This window comes from Chlamydotis macqueenii, chromosome 2, assembly GCF_036417535.1.
Source record: "Chlamydotis macqueenii isolate bChlMac1 chromosome 2, bChlMac1.mat, whole genome shotgun sequence".
In the NCBI taxonomy this organism is placed as follows: domain Eukaryota; kingdom Metazoa; phylum Chordata; class Aves; order Otidiformes; family Otididae; genus Chlamydotis; species Chlamydotis macqueenii.
The window spans coordinates 9380612-9407539 of NC_141557.1; the positions used below are offsets into that span (position 1 = coordinate 9380612).

The 26928-nt window shown below is 38.9% G+C and overlaps 1 protein-coding gene across 1 annotated transcript in view; it reads right to left on the reverse strand.

Annotated features, from left to right (window-relative positions):
- Positions 1-26928, reverse strand: part of PTPRN2 (protein tyrosine phosphatase receptor type N2) — a 668183-nt gene that overhangs the window by 74449 nt on the left and 566806 nt on the right. The window contains exon 14 of the mRNA XM_086741882.1: positions 13124-13318. Within this exon, the coding sequence (XP_086598008.1) occupies positions 13124-13318 (195 nt within the window). The remainder of the gene's footprint in view (positions 1-13123; positions 13319-26928) is intronic.

Genomic DNA, 26928 nt, shown 5'->3' on the forward strand with positions numbered 1-26928 from the left:
CAAGAAGTCTTGCAATCCACGCTCTATCCATAGCCTAGTGGCAGAGTATGCATAAAGCAGAAGTGAACATATGGTCACCTACGAGAAAAAGCAAGGAAAGCACAGACTAGATAATCAAGCTTTTACTTAGAAAACTCCCATAAAAGTCAAAGATAGGAAACTTCAAACTCCACAAACATCTTCAATAGTCAAATCCTCACACTCAAGACCATTTTGGAACCACATGCCTGACCTAGGAAGTTCCACGTTTCCACACTGCAAACTGCAGAGAAGCAATCCAATTAGAGTAACTGCTAGTAAGGACAGTAATCAGTGAAGAAACTTCCACAGAAGTACTTTCAGGACTTGATGGAGATAACTGGGAGAAGACATGCCTGACTTGTGCCCCGTCCCTTCCACATCATACTCACAGCCACAGCCGAACCAAATGCAGCAGGAGATGGAGCAATGCTGGCTATGAGAAAGATGCAGCTGGCATCCACCCTGTTCCCAAATCTAGAGGAATTGTCCCATTTTTAGGTAACCTTTAATCTATGCTCCATGGGATTTTCAGCTGAGGTTGGCCTAGCTCAGTGATTCTCAAATTCTCAACTATTTTTCTCATTAAAGCATTCAAAAAGGATTGTGAAGTGATAGTAGAAAAGCTTTAGAAACACATAAGCTGAAGATATCCTTCCTACTCCTGGGACTCAGGTTTCCATGGAAGCTAGTAAGGGATAACACTTTAAAGAAGTTTGAGGAACACTGGTCTAATCCACAGACAAGAACATTTGAAGTGACAGAGGGCAAAATAAGAAAGGGAAAGACAATGTGAAAAAAGGCAGAAAAAGAAGCCAAGAACAGACTGCAGAGGCCAACAAAGAAGTGAAATGACGAAAAAAGACATTGTACTGTAAAGAAATAAAATTATAAAAACAAAAATCAGTACACAGCAAATGAAGAAAATGTTATGGAAAGAAGTGAATTTTGGTCATAACTAATAAGTTTCAACATTTCCTTGTGTGCTGTTTCTTTTCCTTGGAACACTTCCCTTCACATGCTGAACCAAGGAAAAAACATTGAGAGAGTGACACTATTAGTTTTGAGCAGACAGCACAAGTACTGCTTACTGCTAAATAGAAGGAAAAAGCAAAATAAAGAAGCTAAAATTCAGTGCATGTGTGTGATGGCTAAGGATCTAGCAGATTGGGAATATATTATAAAAGAAAACCTGTTATTAAATCAGAAGAGACTCAAAAAAAATGATTAGATGGCATCCTTTTCCATCATAGAGGTAACTAACTATAGACTGCACATCCTCAGTTTGGTTTTCACAAGCTTTCCCAACGTGTGTTTAATATCTTTCAGCCAGCTCTTCCAATATGGAATAGTTTGCTCTTAGATAATGAGGCCAAAAACCAAACTCATAGAATCAAATCTGACAAATGCAGGTGTAGAACGTCTTTATACTTTCATGTCTTAAAAAAGACTAACGAGGGACAAAAAAGGCAAAAATATTGCTCTTCAATAAGACCCTTTTTCTATTAAAGCCAATATGATTAGTTGTGAGAGCAGAGCACTGAGACACCAGAGAGTGGAGGTCTACTCCTGGCTCTGCTTCTGACCTTAAGGTTAGTCTTGGTCAAGACAGTTCCTTGCCTGTGCCTGAGCTTCCAGGACTAAAAAGACAGGATAATGATATTGACCTTTAAAAAGAGCTTTGAACCTACTGATCAAAAGTGCTGTGTAAGAGTTGGCTTATTATTATTTTGGTTACTGAAGTGAGTTGAAAGGCTTCCAGTGACTTTAATCAAAATTTCTTATATCAGGCCCCAGAATCCTACTTGAAGAACAAAACTTCTCAAAATTCAGTTGTGAGGACACATGTACGGTAAGCCAAAGGCTGCTGCATACCCTCAGATACTGCAGTTTTCTTGACTCCAGTAGAACTTCAAATGACATTTCCAGAAGAAATAAAATATTAGGCACTATTAGTATATTCGCTATGTTAAGAGTAATTAGACAATATTACAATGCTTTCAGTCAAACTGGTCTAATGCAAAGACACCAATAGGTGAAAGGAGGCAATGAGGAAAGAAGAGAGCACTTTTCTCAGGCAGGTATCACACATGTCCATCCTTCCTGACGAGAGCCAGCATTGCCTTAGGGATTTTACGTTCCCGCTTCTGTGTGGTTGCTGTGGCTAATCAAACCAACTCCTCTTGGTGCCTTCCTACTAAGCAGCAGATAAGTACCTGAATCAGAAATATTTCTGCATGTAGAAAAGCTTTCATTTTGGATTCTGCATTAGCTTCACCCTTGACAAATTCCACCTCTTAACTACACCAGCCTACTACACTGCCACGGTGGCTGCCTCTTACTCCTGTGGTCTACATGGTTTGTTATGATTCTTACAGATTAAGAGGAACCTGTGACGTCTTTGAATTAATACACAATTACAATATATACAAAACATGCTTTTATAATGAAACTGTTTCTTCATGAATTGTTACTGCATGCTATTTAACTATTGCTATGTTTAAGCTAAAATTCCTTTGATTTTGTCTGATGAATGAGGTGAACACACAGTCTATGGTACTTTCTGCTCCAATACCACTCTGCCTGCAAGACTGTTGCAAAAGAATACTTGTAGGACTGCAGATACAAGAGTAGTTCTGTAATCTGTAATTTCCTGAATTAACCCAAGGAAGTTCCCACAAGCCCACACAGAGGTAAAGCTTAGAGTAATCTCATGTTAGAGCAGGTTCATGTTGTGTTGATGGTATCTTTACACAAAGTCCACCTACTTACGCAAATAATGTCTTAATCAAAGCATTTAAATGATCTCTATCTATTCTGCTGGTAAGACTTGTCACTGGCAAAGACATGACATCTCTTACATTAGCTTTTTTCTATAATGGGACACAGGTGAATTAACACTGTCCTTTAACATGCACCTCTTCCAGTACTTATGTGGCTGAGACCACTGCAAATTAAATTTTGTAAATTATCACTGCTTTGCTTTTCACCATTTATGTCACCATATATTCACAATTTCCTCATCCTGAGGAGTGAAAACAGCCTTGTCAGCTTCATTTGTACACTCCCGTAAGATATGAAAATTGCAAATATTGCAAGGAAAAGTTTCGAAATTTAAAATGCAAAGCAGTTTTTCATTAACACTTACAAGCCATGTATATGATATCTTTGCTCACAAATATTTATCTATACTTATATGAGGATATTTTTGCTGTACATGGTGTTTTTAAACAAGCATACATGTGGGTACGAATAATCCACCACTGAATATTCATCTCAAGGTACATGACACTAACAAAAATACATTAAAATTGAAAATATACCACCATTTAAAGTGGTAAGAAGGCCTGTCTAAACACAAAGTAACATTGCTCCAAACATAATTATAGGCCTTTTCTGTGTCATTAAAATATCACCAAGATGTAGGGTACGATTCTGACCGTGCTCCCACCTGCTAATCAGCCGTGTGCAGATACAGCCTTGGGTGCAATTTCAGTTCTCAGATTTTTCTGCTGTAGCTTTTTGCCATTGCTCTCAGTAGACATCTTCACTTTTGAAAGACGGATACTGAGCTGCCATTCCGCTACACATTCCAGGAATAAGCACGCAGCAAACAGCTCGGCATCAGCTCACACATGAACAGCCTTAGCTCCCATAAAATATTCATTCATTTAAAAAATATTTGCACCCTGCTGTCAAACTTAGACAAATTCATAGCGAGCTTCAGAAAATAACTGTTTTAATGGTAAATGACATTCCAGAAACCTCTTTCAGGCTAAACACTCTCGTCAAAATTATTTTAATAAGAAAGATTAACAATTTCAACATTAGCTGCTAATCCCCTTTCATTTGAAACTGTGCTGATAAAATTCTTTGCTTGTCATTCAAATAGTAAGTAATAATTATAGATTTGGGGCCTCCATCTCTTGCTTCATTAATAGTAAATTGCATGGAAGTCTGAAGCATAAAGTCAGCTTTGATACATCTCAAAATGCAATTTCCATAGCTTTCCTTAGCTATGTACAATTAATTACAGAGTTAATAAGGGGAATATGTTAATGAAAGGGAAATTATTCACTCAGACCACCTGGTCTTATCAAATTTCTTTAATATATTTTCCTCTTTCTGTGCATTTGCATGACAGCAAGGACACAAATCATGGCGTGCATTGCTAGTCCTTTAGTATTTTTATTTGCAATGAGCTAAAGTCCACTTAAATTAAATATGAAAAAAATGTAAGAACGAGTCAGTGCTAAATAACCGATTGTATTTGTTTCTTAAGTTCAGTACCTTTTTAATTTTAAAACAAAAATGCTTAAATAACTTTATAATTACCAGACTCTCTTCAATGCTCAGAGTAAAAATATAATGTGTCCAATAAGGGGACATTGTCATTTTTTGTTTATTTTCTTTAAAGAAATGTGCTGCGTGTCCACATATGTAATAAAATAAGTACAGAAATGAGCTTCAATTCACTTTGCTCTGACAGCTACTAGAGCTGAGTTGCTATGTGCAGTAGGGTTACTGGATGTTCGTGGGAATATTTTAGATAGTACAAACAGCCCAGTCAGAAGGAGGCAAACTTTCACATAAGTCATCTTAAAAATAACACAGTTGTGATACATAGTCAGAGAAATACTTTTTAAAGACACATCAAATCCAGAAACCAACTATCTTCAATGGATTTACTACTAACCAGACTGAGGACAGAAACATTTTAAGACCTGAACTCCAGCCCCCATAGTCATTCCAAAAAGAAAAGGGCAGAGAATAACTCCCAGAGCAGTAACAGGTCATGCCTGAAGGAAGTGATGCTTGTGAGCAGCTTGTCACCCCTCCTTTCCATCTTTAGCTCAGTGCAGTGATACAGCAAGCAGCCAGAAACAAGAGGCAACGTGTCATTTCCCCAGCTATGGCCAGGGCTTTCTTGGCCAGCTGGGCAACCTAAAGTAGCATTAGTACACAAGTTTAGGACAAGAGGATGAGGGAGACACGACAGCATTGAGGGAGAGCTACCAACTAGAAAAAAACCAAAAATATATTACTCTATCCTGAAACAAAAGAAGAGATCTATAAAAGAGAGAAAATCATAGCAAAAGTATGTATTTTATAAAGGCATGTTGCGTGGGGGTGGGGGGTGACATGTGGAATATTTGGGGGTAGTACAGTTTGACATTATCCAGTTTTGAACAAAAAGTAACATAGTCCTTCTTCATGGAACAGCAAATACTATGTCATCTACAAGTGAACTTCACAGATTATTTTAATGTTTATCTTCTTACTTAAAAATGTTTCCACAGCTGCGTCGTGGGTGCATATGCAAAATCTGATAATCACAGGAGCATTTTGTCTGTGTCCTACACATTAAATTTTCCAAATATCACCCAAATTCTGATACCTTACTCACAAAACACTGCCACTAAAAACACTTTCTAATCCCAGAAAGAGTTGCAGAAAGCAAAGTATAATTTTTTTTTTATCTTGCCCTGAAGATGAGAATAAATACTTTGCTGAATCAATGGAGAGATTAAGCTGCCTTCGTTGCAGTAGCATCTTAACCAGAGCACTTCCAGTAACTTCTACTGGCGTAGCCCACATGGAGGGAAGGACCTCTCCAAAACACCACTGGAGTTCTCCTGAGTATCTTAAACTACAACTGGTGTAGCAGTGGAAAAAGACAGTGCCAGTATGATGTCCCCTCTTTGTAAGTACCATGAAGCAAGTCTCAGTTTCATCCTGAACTGTTACACATTTTCAGAAGCTCTGAACCTGTAGTCCTATTCACCACACATCATTTGATCTTAGTGGTGCACCATGTCTTACAACCTGTACAAGCCATTTCTTTATCCCATAGTGAGTCAAAACTCACCTCCTTCTCACATCTGAATTCTGCCACCAGCTCAGAAATACTTTATAACATGTATTATCATCTTGGGCCTCCTGCCTGAGAAGTCTTTCTGAATCACCCTCTTTCTAGTATCCTTCTCCTTCTACACAGGCATTGCCACCTGTTAGATCCAAAACATGATTAACTGCTACATCTGCTGCAATGCATGATGTGAGCATGCACAAAAGGGCAACTACAGCAAAGAGCACTTCATTACTGAGGATGCATTTGGAGCCAAAACACAAGACCAGCAGCCTTCTGGATGAGTGCTCGTCTCTGGTTTCTGCCACTAATGAGACTCTCAGAAGCAGCTGAGGACTCAGTAACATCCCTTGCTTCAACTAAAGTATCAAATACCAGATCTTTTTCATTAAATGACCTTCTAGTATCTCTTGCTACTTGCTACAACTGGTACTTGTCTTGTCTTGACATTAGCTGGATGTTCTCTAGAAATGGAAAAAAGACTGGGAGAAACACAAAAAGAGTTCAAATAGCCACTAAGTTTTGTTTCAGCCATGGTAATGATCTTTTCTTTTCACTTTCTGCACATAGTTGCATAAGCTAGCTCTGTGTTGTATATTTCTTCCAATGTAACACTTTTACAATTAGTACGCTAGAATATTAATAGAAATGTTTTCTTCATCTTTCTACTAAAAGCCTTAGGGAATGATATAAGGTGGCTAAAAGTGTTCAACCAAAGCAGCTTAAACAAAGCTGGAATAAACACCTCACAGTCAAATGACAGACCAAGATGTAGTCACAGAAATTTGGCGAGTTATTTCTGATCGTGAATATATTTGGGGAAAACAACTGACAGGGAAGAATTCAGGAAAAAAAAATATTTTGAAATTAATTTCATACGGTGTTCAAGAGGAATGTTTTTCTTGATTTAATACTGACTCTGTAATTGTCAGTATTTCCTAAGGCCCATTCAACAAGATTAATATAGAAAAGGGGAAGCAACTGAACATGAAACAAATAAAAATGGAAGAATCAAAGGGTAACCTGTTCATGAATATTTTTTCTGACTCTTATTGATGAAACCTATGTAGTACATACATTCATTTATTAGATTTATGGCTCTATTAGTAGAGCTGTTTTCATATGCAATGAGATTTTTTGCACTTTTCTTTGCAGCTTCTCTTTGTTCCTCTATCTCAAGTCCTGGCTTTAAACAAACAGAGGCAAATGTTTCAAAATAACTTAAACATTTAGGGAGGGAAAAAAACCCTAAAATGGACAAACACCATTTCATCAACAGAAGATCTTTCAGGAGGCAACCAGCTCCACTTGTCCCTAAAAGCATGACAACTCAGGGAGAGAGGGGCAAAGATTTTCCCATCCACAGTATTTACGTCTTTTTGGGATACTGGCTATCTTGTCATTGAGTAAAGCAATACACAACAGCCTTTTCCCTTGTGACCCTCCTCCTCTGACTGTTTGCGACGAAATGGCCTTTAGGGCCAAAGCCTTTTGGGGATTTATATTTGGTGAGACTCCTACAACTATTTATACTGGTGCAGCTGAAAGATAAGTTGGGATTTAGATCCACTTAGTACATGTGTAAGGAGTTTATGCTTTTAGCTCAACTTTGCCACTAACTTGTTTCCCTTCCCATGTGAGGGAGGATTTTTTTTTCTTCATTTCCTCAGTTGTAAGCTTCTTGTTAAACAAGCGTATTTCTATTCTCGAAACTCATGAAGAGCTAAAGAGAAATTAATGGTGGTAGAAGGAAACGGTGGAAAAAGAAAAAAAAAATTAAAACCCACTAAATAATCACACACACACAATTGTGACAAAGACCTTATTTTCCATACCTGTGGTCCTCACCTTTGTCCCTGCCAGCATTAATCACTTCCACGGCGTGTGTCCCCGGGCAGGGCACTGCACTCACATACAGTGCATCGTGCTCTTTCGCTCAGGAAATGTTTTGTGTGTATATGGATTAAGATCCAGGTGGAAAGTACACCTGCATCTAGCACAGCGTTATCGCTCCTCACATGCTGGAGTTTCTCTGTTTGCTTAGAAAATGTGTTTAGATGGCTTTTGCTCATGCTTTTATTGCAGCTTTAAGAATAAAATCAAAGGATTTCGGCAAAATGTGATGCAGGGTTTAACAAATATTTTTTCTTGTTGGAAAGTATCTTCTATCACACAATCCCCCACTCTTCCACTTTCAATTAAAAGAAAATCTATAGCAGCTACCCCACAGAGTTCATTTCAAACAGAGTTTATTTTTAAAAATGAGAGTGAGGGAAAATTGCTTAGAAACCATCAAAAAGTTACTATGGAGAGACTACAGGATACCAACGCTATGAAAAAAAAAAAAAACAGGTTCAACCTTGGAAACTATTCCCTGCTTGTAACCCTCCTCAGCCCCACAGCAACCCTGCCACTGATTAACTTGGATGCAAAATTCAACATCTTGGGTTTGACTGATTTCCCAGCAGCAGGTCTCCATCCCATGTGCCCCTAGTTCAGGTTGTGTCTTAGGACATGCTCACCTTCTGAGACACAACCTGTCCCAGAACTTTCTTTTGACACAAAGTTCTCATGTAAGGCCACCCTTCACTTCTCTATGGGGAAAGTTATTTGGATTTTGCAGGTAAATTGCCAAGGACAAGGGGATCAAATGGATTTACACCTCCTACATGCAAGGCCCTAGATTTTAGTCTCTAGTTCATTCACTCCCACTGCCTTGTCCAGCCTAGTCATGAAACTTTCTTCTTCTTCTGAAAAGTACAGTATGCACAAACTATTACAGACTATTATTTCCAATACATACAGTAGTTTCATACTCTCAAGGAGAAGAATCTTCATGCTTCCAGCTTAAACAAGTACTGAAGAGGACCTTTTGGAAATTCTCACTTTCTGAAATTCTAATTTATGTATAATGCTCCAAATTTTGCACATCTATCTTTACATGGAAAAAAAAACGCAAAACACAGAAAATCACTTCTGCTTCTTCAAATTCCCTCTCGTATACAGTATTCAGATAACAACCTCAAAATGTGATCATCAAAAGCATACGCTCCCTTCTTGCAGTACTGTTCTTCATTTAAAAACTCATAAAAGATTGTAATTATTTTAACCACACAAGCGTGGCAATATATGAACCAGATGTGGGATCCAATCTACCAAACTTACGTGCTGAACTTGTGCTTCAGCACAAACAAAAGAGACTCCTCCATCTAAGCTGCAGATGTCAATAGGATGGTGAAGGCACAACAGGAGGCCTCGCAAGAGAAATCCTCTCTCTGCTGAATTCTCTGGAGACGTTCACAGCCACCCACTTACTTCATCAACAAGAAGGGAAGTTTCTGGGCCGAAGTCAACACCACCACTTTATTAAGTGCCTAAAATGTAGGTATAAGTTAGGAGCCCAAGTCAAGGAGACAAAAATCTCTCCTGGGCACCTTCAGACTCCCCTGGTTCTCTTGCTGGCCTGCAAAGGGACATGTTGCACTTTATCAGGACTTCTCTTGGCACTTGAAATCTAGATGTACATATGTGAATAAAGTGAATGGAAATCTACTTCCATCCACAAAAGTACTTCCTACTTTTTCCCTTGTTGTGACCTTCTGAAAAACAATTGTTTTCTTGCAAAACCAACGGTGACCAAAATGAGGGCACCACTTTGTTGTTTCTTCTGCTGAAACCAGCCAGTCAGTGCCACAAACACGACTGCATAAAACATGCTCCTCTAATTACACTTTACAAAGTGCTTGGATCTTTTAGAAAAACAGAATCAAAAGTGCCATATGGGCCATCCTCCTGCTATAAATGTGAGGAAAAAGAATGCGAAAAAGGGGAAAAAAAAGCTCTGAATGTTATTATCACTGTCCTGGGCCTCCTGAGTCCTCCTGCCAACAGCACAAACTACCTCATGCTACTGTCAGCAGTGCAGAGACATTGGCTTTGCTGTACAGGAAAGGGTCAGAAATGCAGGATTCTTCTCTTTGAAAGACTGGTTTCAGTCTAAGTGAGGAGCCTGCCCCACAGCCACATGGGTTTGGAAGATTCCTGGTTTCTCCAGACCTTGAGTACTATAAATGATGCTACCACAAGTAGCAAGTCCTCAAGAAAACAGTACCTGTGGCCAACCACAAACTCTAATAAAACCAAAGCTGAGGTGGCTTGCATATCACTTCAGGTACGACCTGCTAGCATTTTCCAGCAAATTAAACAGCTTTACAGAAACCTTTCTGACCAACTCTACCTCTGAGCAAGATTATATAGAGTCATTCAGCAGTCACAGACACATTTCTTCTAAGCTACTTTCACCAAAGATTTATTCTGTTTATAAATAAAAATAAAATATTTCCTGCTGCCACCTTATACAGTAAACCATTGTTTTATTTTCTCCAGGGAGGTCCTGGCACCTATGAACAATAAAGACTGAGGAACCCTAGCGCAGATAACTGCTACTTCGCGGCACACTGAGGAGCTGAAAAACACATTTACAGAGCTGTAAGCACATTTACCTGCAAAGCAGATGGTATTTGCCATTCTTACTAGGCCTCTTGCTAATATTTCTCATTGCTTTTTTAAGCACTGAGATATTTTTTCACTGAAAATTTCTACAAAATTTAAAAGAAAAGAGGATTGTGGCAGTGGGAAATAGGAAGAAATGGAAAACTTCTTGTATTCAATGGTATAAAAATGGCAAAGTGGCCCCTCGCTCTCCTCGACTTGTAGCTCCAGGGCAAGGGGAGCAAAAGCTCACCTCTGGCAAGCCTTTTCTATTGCTAAAGCCCAACAAGCCACCACATCTCTGGAGGGAGAGAAATTCAGGCAAATAAGGTATTACAGATACGTGTATTTATTCTTAAGCAAAACACAAATTGGGTCACCTCTCCGGTTTCAGTGTGACCCACGGTGACACAAAATATGAGCATTTCTGATCAAGTCCAATCATCTGCTTCAGCGCTGGAGCTGAGTGATGCTGATCTGCCCATGTAAACCTAACCCAGCTCTGCCTTCAGCACATCTTGACTTTATGGTTTAACTGCTTCCTTTAAGTAAACAGCCCCACCGCCTGCCTGACCCTCCTATTAGGCTTGCCCTGATATCCAGGCTAAATGCATCCTTTCGATTCTAACCCATATTTTCTTCCTAATTGTATCATCTGTGTCTATTAAGAACAATTTTTCCCCATTCTGTATTTCAAAGCACATAACACAGACTCCCCTGAATCACTGATTTTTGTTTGTTCAGTTTAGACTCAAAAAATTAACTATTTTTACTCTCTCTGTGTGGTTTCTACTCTCAAGCCCTTCTTTGAACCCTCACCATCTAAGATACAACACATGCTGTTAGATAGCTAACATATGGATGAGTTCACTTAGGGTTAAACAGGATTGACTGAGTTATGGACGCTGAACACCGTAACAGTGATCTTGACCAATCTGACTATTTTTAAAAGTTTATTTATTACCATATGAAGACAATTCTTTCTTGCAATTTTGCAGAGATTCCCAGAGCCAGAACAAGTGGTTCCCATATGCAACTCCTTTCCTTTAAGCTTGATTTTGTGATTTTTTTTTTTCACAACAATATAATTGAAAACAGTTTTGCTCAGTCTAAAGTAGTTTAAATTGTTTGCAAATATTGAATGTATATTTTCAACTATATAGAAAATTTTGCTTTTATTTCCATACAAATATATTGTTTTAGAACCTTACCACAGGAGTTTGTACTTATTTTGAGGATGGGCAATTGAGGTTGTTCTTTTTTTTGCCCAAGCATTTCAGGTAACTATCGCAAATTATTTTCTGTCATGGGAGCAACCCTTCAAAATCGCACTTGTATACTGGATTTTAACATAATTACCTCCTTTTGGGGAGGGGCAAAGGCAGGGGCAAGGGAAGAAATATTTACTCAAGATGACATACTCTGATGAAGCATCTGGTTTACAAACCTGCCCTGCTTTTGCTCAGATTTATAGCTGACCAGATCAAGGCTGAAGGAGGTCAGTAACTTGGCTGAGGTCAAATTAGCTCCTTGGGTTTTGCCTGATTTCATTCCATTCACCATTAGGTCAGCTGCCTTACAAGAACTTGAAAAATATCTGAGAAGATAGTACTTTCAAATTTAAGCCCAGAATAAGAGACAAAAAGAAGTTGAAAAACTGTGACCCAAAAGTATGGCGTGGTGGAGAGAAGTCGTCTTCTGAGAGACCCCACTGGTGAGTCTTCTCAGCAGCGCATCAATAAATGAACAGGGAAGTTTCCAAAAGCATGGCAAGGCTACCAACTGAAAAGAGTGTTTACTTTAAATCAACTGCACTAATAAATAGCAGAAATCAAATATAGGAAGCAAAATAACACCTGGCTCATCTTCTCCACCAGCATCTAACTTTTTCTCAGCTAATTTCAATGCACTCTAGCAAGACAGTAAATACTTAAAGGAGGAGGAAAATAAAGCACAAAAACATGGGAGATTACTTCACAGCTCTCCCAGTATGCCACCACCAGAGACAGAGATAGAAACAACCTGTCACCAGTCCCAGCCACTGGACTCTGTTTGTCTTGGGCTGCTAAAGCCATTTCCTACACAGATTTTCACGTGTCATCTTCTACACTGATACTGGTCACAAGTCGTGTTTGGAAGTAACTCAAGTTTTCCAATGCAGACTCCATTAACAAAACATATTTGGATCATCTCAAGCACATAAGGGATCCAGCTGGGAAGAAAGGACAACAGCCAAGGACAACAAAATTCAGACTAGGCTCAAAATCCAGATCCCTTTTCTAAGGGTAATGGAAAATAAATTGCTCCATATCACTAATATTCTGTTGCCTTCCTAGCTCAGATGCCTCTGTACACTAAAGATACATGAGAAAAAGCAGCAAGCTGATCAGAAATTTAGCAGTTTTCTTCATCTGTCCAAGCTGAGGTAAACATAAATTAATAGAACAAAAGGACAACACAGGGCTTATCTCTTCTAAAGCAAGCACGCAAACAATTTGTATGTCCAAGATAAAAGGATGTTCCCCAGAGAGGAAAAAAAACCCAATATAATGAAAAAGAAATGGAAATAAAAATCCCTTTAGTTTTAATTATACAAAGCTAAGATTACCAACAAAGCCCAGGAATAGTTTTTTTCCTGTGAAAAGACAGCTTCCCTTCCTTTAAAAGTTATCTCTTTCCAGAAGCTGGGCAGGTACCTTAAATTCTGATGACATTTCTCATGCCGTGAAGACAAAAAAGCCTTACCAGGATCATGTGACCGGTGGAGATGTCCATGTTGGACTGGACTGGCTCCTCACACCAGGACGACGTGCTGCTCCGGGCCGAGGGGCTGGGAATGGGCCCATCGCTGAATTGTGAAGAAACACTATTTATTCGAGAAGCGTGAAGGGGCTCCGGGCGATCAGATGTTTTCACTGCCATGCGCTGACGGCATAGCTCCTAGAGAGAGAAAAAGGAAGAAACAACCTACGGTTAAGAGTAATTACAGGATACAGTCTACTAAAGATATATGATTTACAATATGTTTCCAGAAGTGGAAGTGTTTTCCCCCTCACTGCAGTGATTTTTGGGAGGCTGTCTGTTCTGTTAGGCACATCTACAAAGACATACTCAATGAAATTACTATACGATGACTACCCTAACCTTTCAAAAGTGTAATTATGACTGTACGCACATCTCCTTTCAGATAACCAAAAATAATATTTTGGAGCTTGACTTCTCTATAAGATATCCTTTTTTCCCCCCAATATTGCCTTGCGTTCTGTGAAGCCACTTTTGAACTACGCAACCTCCTGAAGTTAATGGGGTTGCACGGGAGTAATTGAGAGCGCTGCTTGGCCCTGGATATGCAAACTCAGCAAGCTCAAGGCAACTGAATTGATGTACTCTCCGGTATAAATCCTAGTTGATAGATGCCTCATTTCTCTTCATTAAAATAGCAAACTCACAACACTTCCTCCCTGATGTGGGGCAGAGAGGATGAAGAATGACATTAACGAAGAATAAAAGCAGAAATCTGTCATCGTATTGTTTAAGCAGCTTCAGCAAAGAAAGAAAATTCAAGCTATCACACACGCTAATGCAAGCCATGTTAAAATACTGAAACAGATCGCACTGGGAATACATATTTTCAGCTGCTCTCATGCATAGAATTTATGTAAAAATACAGAATTCTGGTTAGGTAACAGAAAATCCTGCTGGTAAAACCAACTCCTTACAGTATAAAATTTTTACTCTAATGGGATAAACAGACCCACAGTTACATCACCATTGTTACAATGATTTTAGAATCAGTTATGTGTGGTGAAATCCCAGACAGGATAATAAAATTATCATTTTTTAACATATGTCTATTGTCCATGAGAGATACTTGGCTGCCTGTAGCGCACAGCAAGATTGGCTAGTCCATAGTATCTGGACATATTGCACGCCCGGTGTGGCTACACATTTGTCTCAGATTACTCATTCTGCACAGATGAGTACTAAGAGCACAGTTTCTTGCCTCAGGCTAACAAAATAATACAGTCTGAAGAATGCATACTGTTGAAATGCCACGGCTTCTGTTTTCTTATTCATTGATAATATAGTTGCAGCTCAAGTGCCATCAGTAGGATGATCTGAAAACCTCCATATATCAATTGCAATAAAATCTTATTTTCAGACAGGAGTTAGAAACATAACTTTATGGTTTGTTTTTGTTTTTTAACCTTGCAAACTTTAGGACACTGAAGAGGGATCCTAAACTATGCAGTAGCAAGCATTCAAACAAAACCACTGCTACCATTATCTTGAGTCTCCTCTTGCCACCACACGGCAATGATTAAAGATTCCTCCAAAATTTTTCTTCTCCCAAAGCTTCTGTTTGACTTGCCATTAGAGATGCTTCTGTGGAATTTTACTATTTTATGGTGTAATACATAGTATATATAAAAATGCATGTACAAATTAAGATACACTGAGACAAAATTTGTATCATATATAAACAGGATACATTTTGTGTCTACTAGAAAAATACAGTCAGCAGAAGTTTGGGAAGCAGAGATTACTGGTATGTGGTGTCAGTTGTTGGAATAACTGTGCAGACCATCCCAAATGAAACTGCTACCTGACTGCATCACTGCATTTTGTATATTTATTAATTGCATCCATGTAATGTAAGAATTTTTTTAAATTTTTACAAAAAGTGGGGGGTTTTCCACACTTGACCAGAATGTTTTCTGTCACTTTGTACCTTTGTTACTTCCTATTGACCTTTACAGGAAAAATTTTAGAGAAAAAAACTAAACTTCAAAATTACTTTGAAATGGATTCACACATATTAGTGTTCAATAGCTTAGTTAAACTATCAGTATTAAACCCAAGACTTTTTAATAAAGGAAGAAATATTCTTGTATTTCTTTTTTTCTTTTTTTCTTTTTAAATAGAAGGACAAAGAAAAAAAAAACTCTCCTTTTCTCTGAAGGATCATACAAGTCATAAGAAAATATAGTAATAGTCCAAAATGGCTATTACTAACCTTGAAATGACCTTGCAGTAGTGTAATTCCAAATCCCTGCTTTTACCAGATTTTGGGAAAAGTATAACAGTGCGGAAACTTTTTAGACAGAAAAATAAATCTACAGAAAAGCAAAAGGCTGTTCACATGTTTAAATATCAGCCATTCTCAGAGGGAATGGTTTATTGGACTAGGCAAAAGTTTAATAAGTAAAAGTATAAAAATATGTAGTCTATCGTGTAACTGCTAAAAGGATGTGTCTTCTGGCTAGCATGCCATGTGGCACAGATAGAAATTTAAATTCTAATAGACATCCTGCCACTTAACTCACCCCAACTCCGTGCTAACAATAGCATTTGTACTCAAACAGGATCTTTGTTTTTAAGTTGATCTGTTCCTGCTGCTCATATCCTGCCTCAAGACATAATCCTCTGCTTTTACAAGTGGTTGCTGTGGAAAGGATTACAGACCTCTGCTAACAAAAAAGAATCGGGATCAAGTGAACTCTAAGAAATTAATATACCATTTTTACACACATGATAATGACAACAGAAGCAATATTATAGCCAATTGGTTCTACAGCAGAGTAACCTCCAACTAAAAAGAATGTTTTGGGCATGAAGTATTTAATATGTTACTAAGAAATGTTGTTTTAAAACTGTTTAACATGTTCACAGTCCTCATGAAAGAAAGTAAGGTTGAGAAACACAACAAAAATAAATAAGTTTGAAAAAAAAACTAACCTGATCTCAAATATTAACATATTTCTTTCCTGACATAAATAGAACCAAAACAGTTATTCCCAGAACTGCTGTAACTGTCAAATATCTTAAACAAAGCAAACACGTCACTGCTTACTGCCATAAAAAAATGTTTAATGTAAACAGGAAGGTCAAATCATAGTTGCAGCAGAAACACCACTGAATTTCTTGATTGGTGTTTTAAATCTCCAAGACAATGGCTTTTCCCCTGCCTGTAAATAGAAGGTTTTTGTTTGAATTTACTTCCAGATTGCTCTAATGGCCCTTGACAGCTCTTCCTTTCCCCACTCCCAGCCAGCTCAGCCCAGGCTGAGGAACCTGCCCCAACCCCATGTGCACATCAGCCATCTCAGGACACCTACAGCTTCTGCTTCTTCAAAGCCACCTCTCTGTTAGCCCAACCATTTCAGCCCCTGGTTGGGTTTTTAGCTTAGCACTGCAGGGATAACACAATTACCACCACGTATAAAAGTTCTGAAGTGTGAGGTGTTTTGGGGAGCCAAATGGGTTCCTCTGGAACACACGGACTAATGAGGTCCAGCTCAGAGCAGGAAAATATCTCAACGTGTGGGATGTTTCACTCTGGGTGCTCTCAGGGAAACATCACCCCTGGGCACTTACAGAGGTGGCATCACTCCTCAACTACATAAAGCCCAATATTTTATCATTAATATGGTATCTGCCACCTGTACACTTCTCTGCACGCTCAGGTATGCTCTTCCCCACTCTCCAAAATCTTTATTCTCATAAGCATTTAGCAAATCAGTCATCTACCAAACCACAATTAGAATTTAAACTTGACTAAAATGTCAAAGCTGCAAACTGGGAGAATGACACAAGCTGTATTTCTGTATCGTCTCAGCATGTACACCATTAAAAATATTTTCTAAGAATGAATTCAATTTACTGCTGCACTTCTATATTTAGCCAAGTGGCTGAGGCTATTTCTGCCGTACTGCGACTCAGTAATGTCTAGCCGTTGCTTGTGTGTAGTTTGAGTGCCATTCTTCATTTAAAAACATCGTTTACACCTAAAAAAGCAATCATAATGCATACAGTGAAATATGAAGAAATGATCCTCCTGACCCTTCGGGCTACGATCTAATGGATGGGTTGGACGTAAACATTTATTTAAAAGGTAATTTGAAGTTTATGACATTATTTCCCATCACATGGGAATTGCTATCATACTGAGGCACTTACTCTGTTTTTTATTTCCACACATTTATTATCAAACTTATGTGGTGGTCACATGCAATATATAATGGAAAAGTAATATTGCTGTGTGACAAAAACTGCCATAACCAAGATAAATATTCTGTAAATAATGTCCAGTTAAATGAGTTCAAAGTACAGCACAATGATCATCAGTAGAGAGCTTTTTATTTGAGACATAATTGATAACCTTAAACAAACCATAAACAGTATTCTCAGAAAACCCCTGGACCTCTTCCAATGAGGTTTTTAAAGTGTTCCTAACACTTGGTTGTCCTTACAGGGACAGAGTGAAGCACAAAGCAATAATTATTTCCTCAGGTACAACAAATGGATTTTCAAATCCAGAGAGTCCCGATGTGAATGAACCATATCATGGCATAAATGTAGTTTATCCACATGTAAAGAAGGGCACTAAGAGACTTGTTGCACCTAATGGACAACATCACATGGATGGAGAGGCAGCCTTACCACACTGTTTTGTTAGAAGGTTCTCTGAACTTGAAGAGATGAATAAGAAACTCTCCTCTCAACTTAGGAGACATTGAGTCTATTCAGAAACAAACCCCACAGACAGCTGTCCAGGTCTGACTTAGAGATGCAACCTGCTTACCACCAAAAGTGTTAGGTCATCTCTTCTGGACGCCCCCAGATAGTGACAGCAGCGGCATTTGCTGCCACTTGGCTTCGTGATGCATGGCGGCCATTGCCATCACAGAAAAGCAAGGGAGGAAATGATAATTTGGACAAATTTTATTCTTCCATCAAGATCAACTAATACAGTAAGTATTTGGAAAATCCATTAAGAGCAAAGAGTTTTCTAAAATTTTTGGTTTTGGAGAGAAATCTGTGTAAACACCCTGGTAAGGAGCAAAAGTACAGGCAAGCATGGAACTAAAATGAGCTGGAACTGGGGCCTGGATGGTCATTATTGAATCTTTTCCCTTGTTTTATGGTGACATAGGCAAGAGACCTGACCTGGGCATCCCAGTTAAGAGATGGCCAACATGCACCTTGGCTTTACACTCGTTACGCTTAAAGATGAGCCACTCCACCTCAAAGCTGCCTCCAGTGAGGACGTTGCTGTTTATGAAAATATACCTTCTTAATGTGACTGCACTATGCAATATCTTCAGGTAGTCTGAGTCCAGCCACCGACCACAGTGCATGAATCATTCTCATCTCACTGGTACCAGATGTATTGTAAATGAAATTGTTGAGTCTGAAGTAAATGAAGATAGATTCAAATCTACAATACTGCTCTGCCTCCCCTGTCACATTCACCTCAAATCTGCTTAACAGGAACCTGAGATCTGAGGGAAATTCCAACTTTCCAATTTATTTAGAAAGAAAAATACAATCTCATTACTACATATTAACAAAAATAATCTATAACCGATGCCCAAATTTACATAATTCCAAAAGTAACGTCCAGGAAATAGACCTTACATTTCCACACTTCTAAAAATCTTTCACTTAACGAATTCAAACAGAAATCACCCCAGCTAGTCCAGAAACAAGTGTGGCACAATTATTTTCAGAATTAACAAAATATAAGAGAGAATAAACCCTTCCATGGTATAATTATTAAGAAAATGTGAAGACATTAGACAAAGAAATCACTGTTTATTAAAAGTGAGAGCCAACTAAACACGAAGCCCTTTCAACCTGACCTGCTTAAAACTCTATCATCAGAAACAAATCTGCTTTAAGCAGGCATGATCACAATAACACTGTATTCATTTTACATGCAAACCAAAACTGTTTTGTAGAAATTTTAATTTAAAAATGCTATTAATTCGAAAAAATTCAAGGCTATACTTTATAACTATATATATATATAAATATATACTATATAGACAATTAAAACTAAGAATACACATAGCCTTTTATATGCTAGATATGGAAGAATAAGAGCTTTAAAAATGCTTTTCTTCTCAGCTTTAATACATTTAATTAAATAGTAGCCCCACTTTCCTTCAAATTAAAGAGGCATTATTCACAGGATGAGCTGAGGTCTGCACGTACAGTATGGATTTAACCATTCTGCTACGGATGCAGTCATAACACCGTGAGATTTAAAAAATGAAAAAACAAGGTAAGCTCATTTTTTAAAAACAAATTAATCTAGGACTACAAACATCATAATTCTCTAACTAAATTTGCTTAGTGTTACTACAGGGTGAAGATAAAGTCATTTGGCTGCCTTTGTTTTGCTTTTGTATACTTAATATGCTTGCAGGTGTTATAAATTTAACTTTAACTTATTTACTGTGTTTGTAGCTTTGGGGATAATTACAGTTTTATTACCATTTATTTTTGAGTTATTGAAAGATACTTTCAAGCTTTAGTTTCATTTTAACATACTTTTTGTCCGGGAGTAAAAGAGCTGTTTACACATGTAGAATATTTGTACGTATATTTTCTATGCCTGCCAGAAAAGGCAACTACTGAGAACAGAAAAGGAACAAAGAAGAATATTGGAGAAATGTTTGAGAGTAGTATTTTGAGAGACCTCATCTCTGCTACAGCATAAACTATTATCATTACATATCCATACTGTGCAAAATTCATATTTATCTAGATTTAAAAGAAAGAAAAATGTATTTATTTGATGGTCAGTATATCCTTAGTCTGCCCAGGTTGGTTTACCCTCTCGTACGGCACCACCCTCTCTATTTCTGGACGTGTCTCTTGGGCTCGGTGTAGGGGTTTTGCTTTGTTTGGCTTTTAAATGACCTAAAAGGCAGGGCTGCTGTTCCTCTTTGAAGGGACTGTAGTCAAACACAGGCTTGAGAGTCATTTTCCTAACAAAACCTCAATTTTGACTGTGGTCGGTGAAATTAAAAATTTCAATTATCTTAGCATTCTGAGTGTTTTCTGGTGGTGACTCATGTAATTACGATTCCCCTTTCTTCATGTACACAAAGAAACTAGAGGCCACACAGGAGGGGAAAGGCAAAAAAAAGACAGCTATCTTTACATGGAAAATTACTTTTCCTTTACTTGTATTTATGTTTTATTCCCTCTTTTTAAATTCAAGCATTTGCACAGTCTTATCCTACCAAATCAAACAAACAAAAAGCTGTCACGGGCTTGTAGCATCTCCAGAATCCAGCAGATGTAAAAATTTCTGGCTTGCACAGAACTGAAGACACTGACTATGCAATTCAGCATAAGGAAATATTTTTTCTTTCATTTCTTCAGTGACCTCTTATCCATGAGGTAGACATCTAAACAGCCCAGAAGCTCCTGAAGGAGGGAGAGGCATTTCACAGGGCTCATGTCGCCAAGACAGACGTGACTGCATAGGTTTAATGATATTTCCCTGAAGTAACGGCAGTCTGTTTTCCCTGCTATCCACGCCAGGAAAGCACAGGCGTCTTTGGGGATAATACTGCTTTCCAGAAGATCAATGAAATTTGAAGATGATGTTTAAGTTACTGTACTGGGGATTTTTTTTCCTACCCAAAAATACAAGAGGCCACTCTAGCTGGGACTGCGTATTTGAGTAAGACAGTTTGTATCTTTGATTTCTAAAAGGGGAAAGAGTTTCATGAAACAGATGCCTGACTTAACACGTCTGCAGCACAGCGGACTTCAAAGACAGAAGATACACAAAGAAAGTTCATGTTTCTTTAAAATTATTTTAACCAATATTTTCCCTACATAATGACATCATGGTCATAATGACATCATGATGCTTTTTCTCGGGACTTAAAGAGACTGCCTGGACACCTCCAAGGAAACCAGGGTCTGTATCTAATAGGAAAGGTCTGCAAACCATAGACCTGAAGTCACCTAAGATCTTCCGGCACAAAAGCACCCAGGTTTCTCTCAAGGTGTCCCTGACAGTGTCTGAGCATTACTGCTTGCAATTCAGACAGCTGTAATTCCAGAAGCAGCAGGATAGGAGATTTATGTACCTTCCATGGGGAAAAAAAAAAAAAAAAGGAAAAGAAAAAAAAACCAACCAAACAAACAAACAAAAAGGAATATTTTTTTTGTTGGCTTCAACCAAGGTTCGTTTCTAAATTGCATTTCTCACATTTTGGCTGTGGTTGCATGTAGCATTTTACAAGTATATGGTTAAGTATGAAGCTGGGAGAGGAAAGATTTCTTAAGGAGTAACTAGACTATTTTTCTCACTACAGAAAAATAATGTGTAAAACAAACTTCACCTTTTCCATATTTTTTTCATCTTAACTAACTTGAATACACGCTCATGAGGGCACAGCTGCTTCTTCATATGAATTTGCACAGTAAATTCACCGCTAGCACAGTGAGAGCCACCCAGCACAGTATGGGTTACAAATAAACCATAGGAACAACTGAATTAACCTGAAAGACCAGGCAGAACCATGCGCAAATTCATCACATGTTTTGATCTTCTCTGTCCCACCCAAAGCCTGACCAGCTTCCAGCAGATGCCAACGCTCTAAAAGATAACTGCCACAAATGTTTCTTTCTCCAGTCCCAGCGTTTATAGTTGCCTGGGGCCCAAAGCAGGCAAAAAATGCAGTCCCAAGCCAGCTGTAGTTTCTCAAGAAAGAAATACATTAAGGCTGTGTAGTCCACTATTTTATTGCCCGGCAGGACTGAAAATGGGAGATCATTTCTGCTAGAAATAAGAATTCCGAGCTCGCCAGCAGGACTCAGCATGCATTTCTACCTCGGAAAGAAACAAACATATAGCCACAAGTTTATGTCTAAAAATGTTATTTTACCCCATTCCAAAGAGTATTATTGCTTCTGCTTAAGTCTGTGTAACTGCATTCATGGTAACAGAGGTACTAAAATCAGGCAGAGTAATACAAAAAGAAGTCCTGAAAACCTCGAATACTTTTTTTTTTTTTTAATAGAAGGTGGCCATACATGTAAGATGTGATGCTAGGAGCAGAAAATATTTATGAAAGATGGTCATCAGCGACAAAATTTTTTCATAACATCATCAATCATGACTGTTTAAATTGCCAGTCATTACCCTCTCCTGATTTGAAAACTAAAGTCATTGCGTTCCACCCATTCCCCACTGAAAATAAAAATGAAATCACTCTTAACTCTGCTAGGAAGAACAAATGCAAACAGGGTTAAAAAAAAAATATATATATATATAAAGCACAAAGCTTTATATAAGTCAGAGGAGGTTATTAAGAATAAAAAAACTTGGTAATACAGAAAAACTTTCCTAACTATGGAAAAAATAGCATTTATGAGTTCCATTGTGTTTCTGAGAGCACACACACACACAAAAGTCTTCAAGGACTAAAAATGTTGGTCAATATTTCTATACATTCACTTTATTAGTGTTACAGGAGATACTGAAAAAACTGAGAGAGATTTTTTACTCAAATCTTAGTACTGATGGTCAGAGACACGGGGAGACTTCACATTTTGGAGAAAACAACAGCAGCAAAAAATGCGCATTTCTCTTTACTCTCCTCTGCCTCTCCATACAATTGTGCTCCCAACTGGGTCCCGATTGCGCCCTGGCACTGCCCGCCCTGAGGAGAGCTGCAAGTCTCCCCGCCATCCCTTGCCTGCCCCATGGCACTGCTGACAATAAATAGCCCGCAGCAGCAGCAAGGAGTTCATGTAGGTATCTGCTTTTAAAGAAAAGAACTTTCTCGGCCATTCCTGAAGCTCCAGGGTTTCCCTTTGCTGACCTGTGGAAGTACACGGGCCATTACTCCACCTTGGACTTCTCCACCAGGCACCAGTTTGTCTGCAAGAAGCACCATGGGAACAGCGCAGGAGAACACATAGAAGGTAGCACATTCTTAAAACCATCACATCTTAATATTGGATTATTTTAAGACTTGAGACATGAAGTTATAGATATCTTCTAAAACATCAGCAGCTATTTTACTACCTGGAATATTTTTTCTCACATGCTTCTTTGATTTTTGAGATTCATGCTAACAACTTGTGCATCAACAACATTCTGCAGAAATGCTGTTTCATGTTGCAGTTGTGTTATGCAGATAGCTTTTCCTCTATTAGTCTTTAATTTTATGTATTTAATATAACTGAATGTCTTCGCCCTGGTGCTAGGCAGAAGAGAGAATGAGAGTTTCACTCTTTCTTCAGTTCCTCATTCTATATACTTTTTTTTTCTTTTATACACTGCCACTTGTTACTGTTTCAGAAGAAATAATCTGTCTTTTCAATCTCTTTTCATATGAGTTTTCCATGCCCTTAATCATTCTTGTCACCTTTTCCTCACTCTCTCCATTTCTGCAATGTTCCTTCAGCAATGGAGTGACCAGCACTCACAGAAGCCTCAAGCATTGATTTATACTTAATTAACTTCTAAGGCCCTCCAATAAGTAAACAAAATTATTAGTCAACAATGCCTGGAGAGCCACTGGGTTGATCCGGACCTTCAAAAACAAGCTGAAACTTGGAACAGCTTGCTAGGCAACCCTTCTATATGTTTTAACTTCACACCCAAGAGCTTTCCATTGAGGTTAATTAGGAACTGCAGCTCTTTATTTTGGTCTTGTGGGTGACAGTATATGGAATTTACATGCTCACATTCCCATTTTACTGTACATATTATTTCCCCAGAGGGAGATGCTGTATGACATAATTTCACTATATAACATGAATTTACATATATAGATTGTTCTTGTTCCTAAAACTATATTCAGCTCCATCACACTTCTCAAAGATAAGAAATCTTTCATGGATAGCCAGCTACTGGCAACTTCTGCTGTGATCCACTGCAGCAAAACCTCTTCCAGCAAATCACATCGTTTCACTCCACACAAGGCATTTTTCTTTCATGGGAAGCCAGGATGAACTCCAGCTGAGAAGTCGGAAAAAGGTAAAATCCAAGTTTCTTTTCCCCATGCTGTCAGAAAAGCAGCAGCATACTGAATTTTTCCTTTTCATCTTTCCCTCGTTCTTCTATTCATAGTTAGTGGGAAAGATCAGTATTTCTCTGACAAGTGAATATTCTGCCCAATACATTTTTTAAGATTAGGGGGATGTTCATACCAGCAATACTAGAAAATAGGTAAGGTTGGCAGTTATTGCTGTACTGTAGCCCACTTCAAACCACATACCTCTGCTGTCGTGAGACAGCAAGACCAAGGAAAAGCATGAAATGCATATATCTGCAAGTTAGGGAACATATGATGAGGGGAAAGGGAGTGGCTTTAATCAGCCAAGGTAAGCATGTAAACTCAATACCAAAAGTGAGTTTTATCATAATAATCATGAGCTGTTCCCACTTTGGAGAGCAAGATCAGCCACTTCTGAGATCTCTGAGATGCTACCAGAACACAATTCTGCAAAGCTGCAGCGGTCCTCTGTGGAAGAAGAAAGCAGGAATCATCAAAAAGCCTGCAACTATGTTAGCTAGACAGGAAAACAGAAAAATAAAACCTGCACCAAAAATGAATAGGACTTTATCAGTCTGAGATATTAAAAATATAACAAACTATTTCCCTGATCAAAATTTGTGCTTGTTCAGAATGTAGTCATCCAAAAAAACCACCAATAAAACGTCACTCATTTGTCTTTTGTAAAGTGTCTAGAAACTGGTCAGCAAAGCCTACAGAAAATCTCCTGCATTTTCTCCTTCGGATAAGCCACCTACACTAAATTTGATTTTCTCCAACTCAAAAGCTATTCTTTCCCATTCCCCTCCAAATTAATTTTGGTTCTTTGAAGGATTTAACTTCTAGGAATGCTCTTTTACAGCTCCCTTCTTCAATCTTGGTTGTTTTCTAAGAATACAACTGACAAAAACTGGCTCTGCATGCTGAAAGCTGAGAACCTGAACTGGAAGATGAAAAGCTGCAGGAATGCCCCAGCTGACTTATACTGGTGTTATGAGAGCTTAGAACCTGCAATAGCAAAAAACACAACACAAAGAAATAATTCAAGTTGTCTCAGTCCTTTACTGTACCTTGCTGGCATGCATGAAATCACAGTTCTTTAAACTGCTAGAAAGCATTTAGATCTCTGTTGTGCATGTAAATACATGAAAAGGAAAAGATCTTGGACAGGAGGTCTTCATCCTTGGAGCTGTAGTCCCTGTTAGAGGAATGAAATGAGGCCTCTTGTCCAGTCAACACAAATCACATCCTCAGTGTCCGGCTCTTTGTAGCTCTGCACACAGCCAACCATGGGTCCCCCTGCCCTCACGTGTCACGCATTCTCTCGAGGCGTTTGAGACACTGCCTCTCGCTTCTGCCTTTGGGAAGCTGGGAGCAGTTGAGCAGCATGACCTCAGAAGAGCTCCAGTCTGCTCTACTCAAACTTCTCTTACAGTTTATACTACAACAAACCGAGCGAAAACATCACAGTTCCCCCAAAGCATTCAACTTTGCAGTGTCTGCTTCCCTGCAAGAGCGGCACAACAGGGCTACGGGCAGAGGAAAGTTGAGGATTTGAAACCTACTTTTGTTCAACTGTCCCACAAAACAGCCAAATTGGTATTGGTTTACCAGGGTAAAACCACAGGTGGCTGTGGTCAGCTTCAAATCCTTCAGGACAGCTAAGCACAAACACACAAGGAGAACAGACCCCTGAAGCTGAGATCTCGCTGGCTTTGGGCAGCACATGGACCTGCTCTCCCAGCACGCTGCTGAGCACAGCAGGTCTCCCCTGCCTGCACGGAGAAGGAGAAAGGAAGCGACACCGCGTTCCTTGCTCCTCTTCCCCATCACTGCCCACCGTCTGAGATCGGTGTGCAGAACGAGCAGATGTACCCAGGAGAAAGCAGTGAGAAGAGTGCTTTCTATGCACCTACAGACTTCAGAGAATAAACTACAACCTGCTCCTGCTCGCAGGCAACATGGTCCTACAAGAAGTGACAAACATCATCTACAACAGTTCTTGATGTACACAAAATTAACTTCTACTCTCTTCCAGGGAACATGACTGTGATACAAGATTTGTTCTGCAAATAAAAAAAAAAATTCTCAGTTAAAAACTTTTTTTTAAAGTATTTTTTTCTTCGAATGCAGCACTCTGAGGGAATATGAAAGGCTCAGCAAGCCAGATCTCAGTGTCAGTTGCTGAGTGTTCAGAGAATACACAATAGAAGAATGTGTCAAACCTGAAACACGATAACAGAGCTGCTGCAAAAGAAAAAGGAAAATCCTAAAACAGAAAAAAGGGCAGAAGTGTGTAGGAAAGACAGGCCTGATTATCCTCTACATTACATCAGAAAAAAAATGCCACTGAAGACAGTATAGTTATTCCAGAAAGAAATCGGGACACTTGAGATGATGTACTGCCTGGGACTGCAGATCAAATACTCTCCAGCCCATTAGGCAAGGCTGTGGTTATCTTTGGCTTCTTTATAACGTACAGGCACTGGGACATCATCAATCTGCCAGAGGGAGACAATCCATTGTACTGATCCAGAACCGGCCCTCGCTCAGCTGGCAAACAGCCTGCAGCACGGCAGGGACGGGTAGAAGGGGCTCTGAAGCTGGAGCAGGATGCTCGGGAGCGAGATGCTTGGGAGCCTGGACCTCAGCGGTCCAGGACAGGGAGTTAGGGCAGGTAAGGCAACAGTGACTCTCCCCCTCTAAAACAGGCTGACCACAGACAAACTA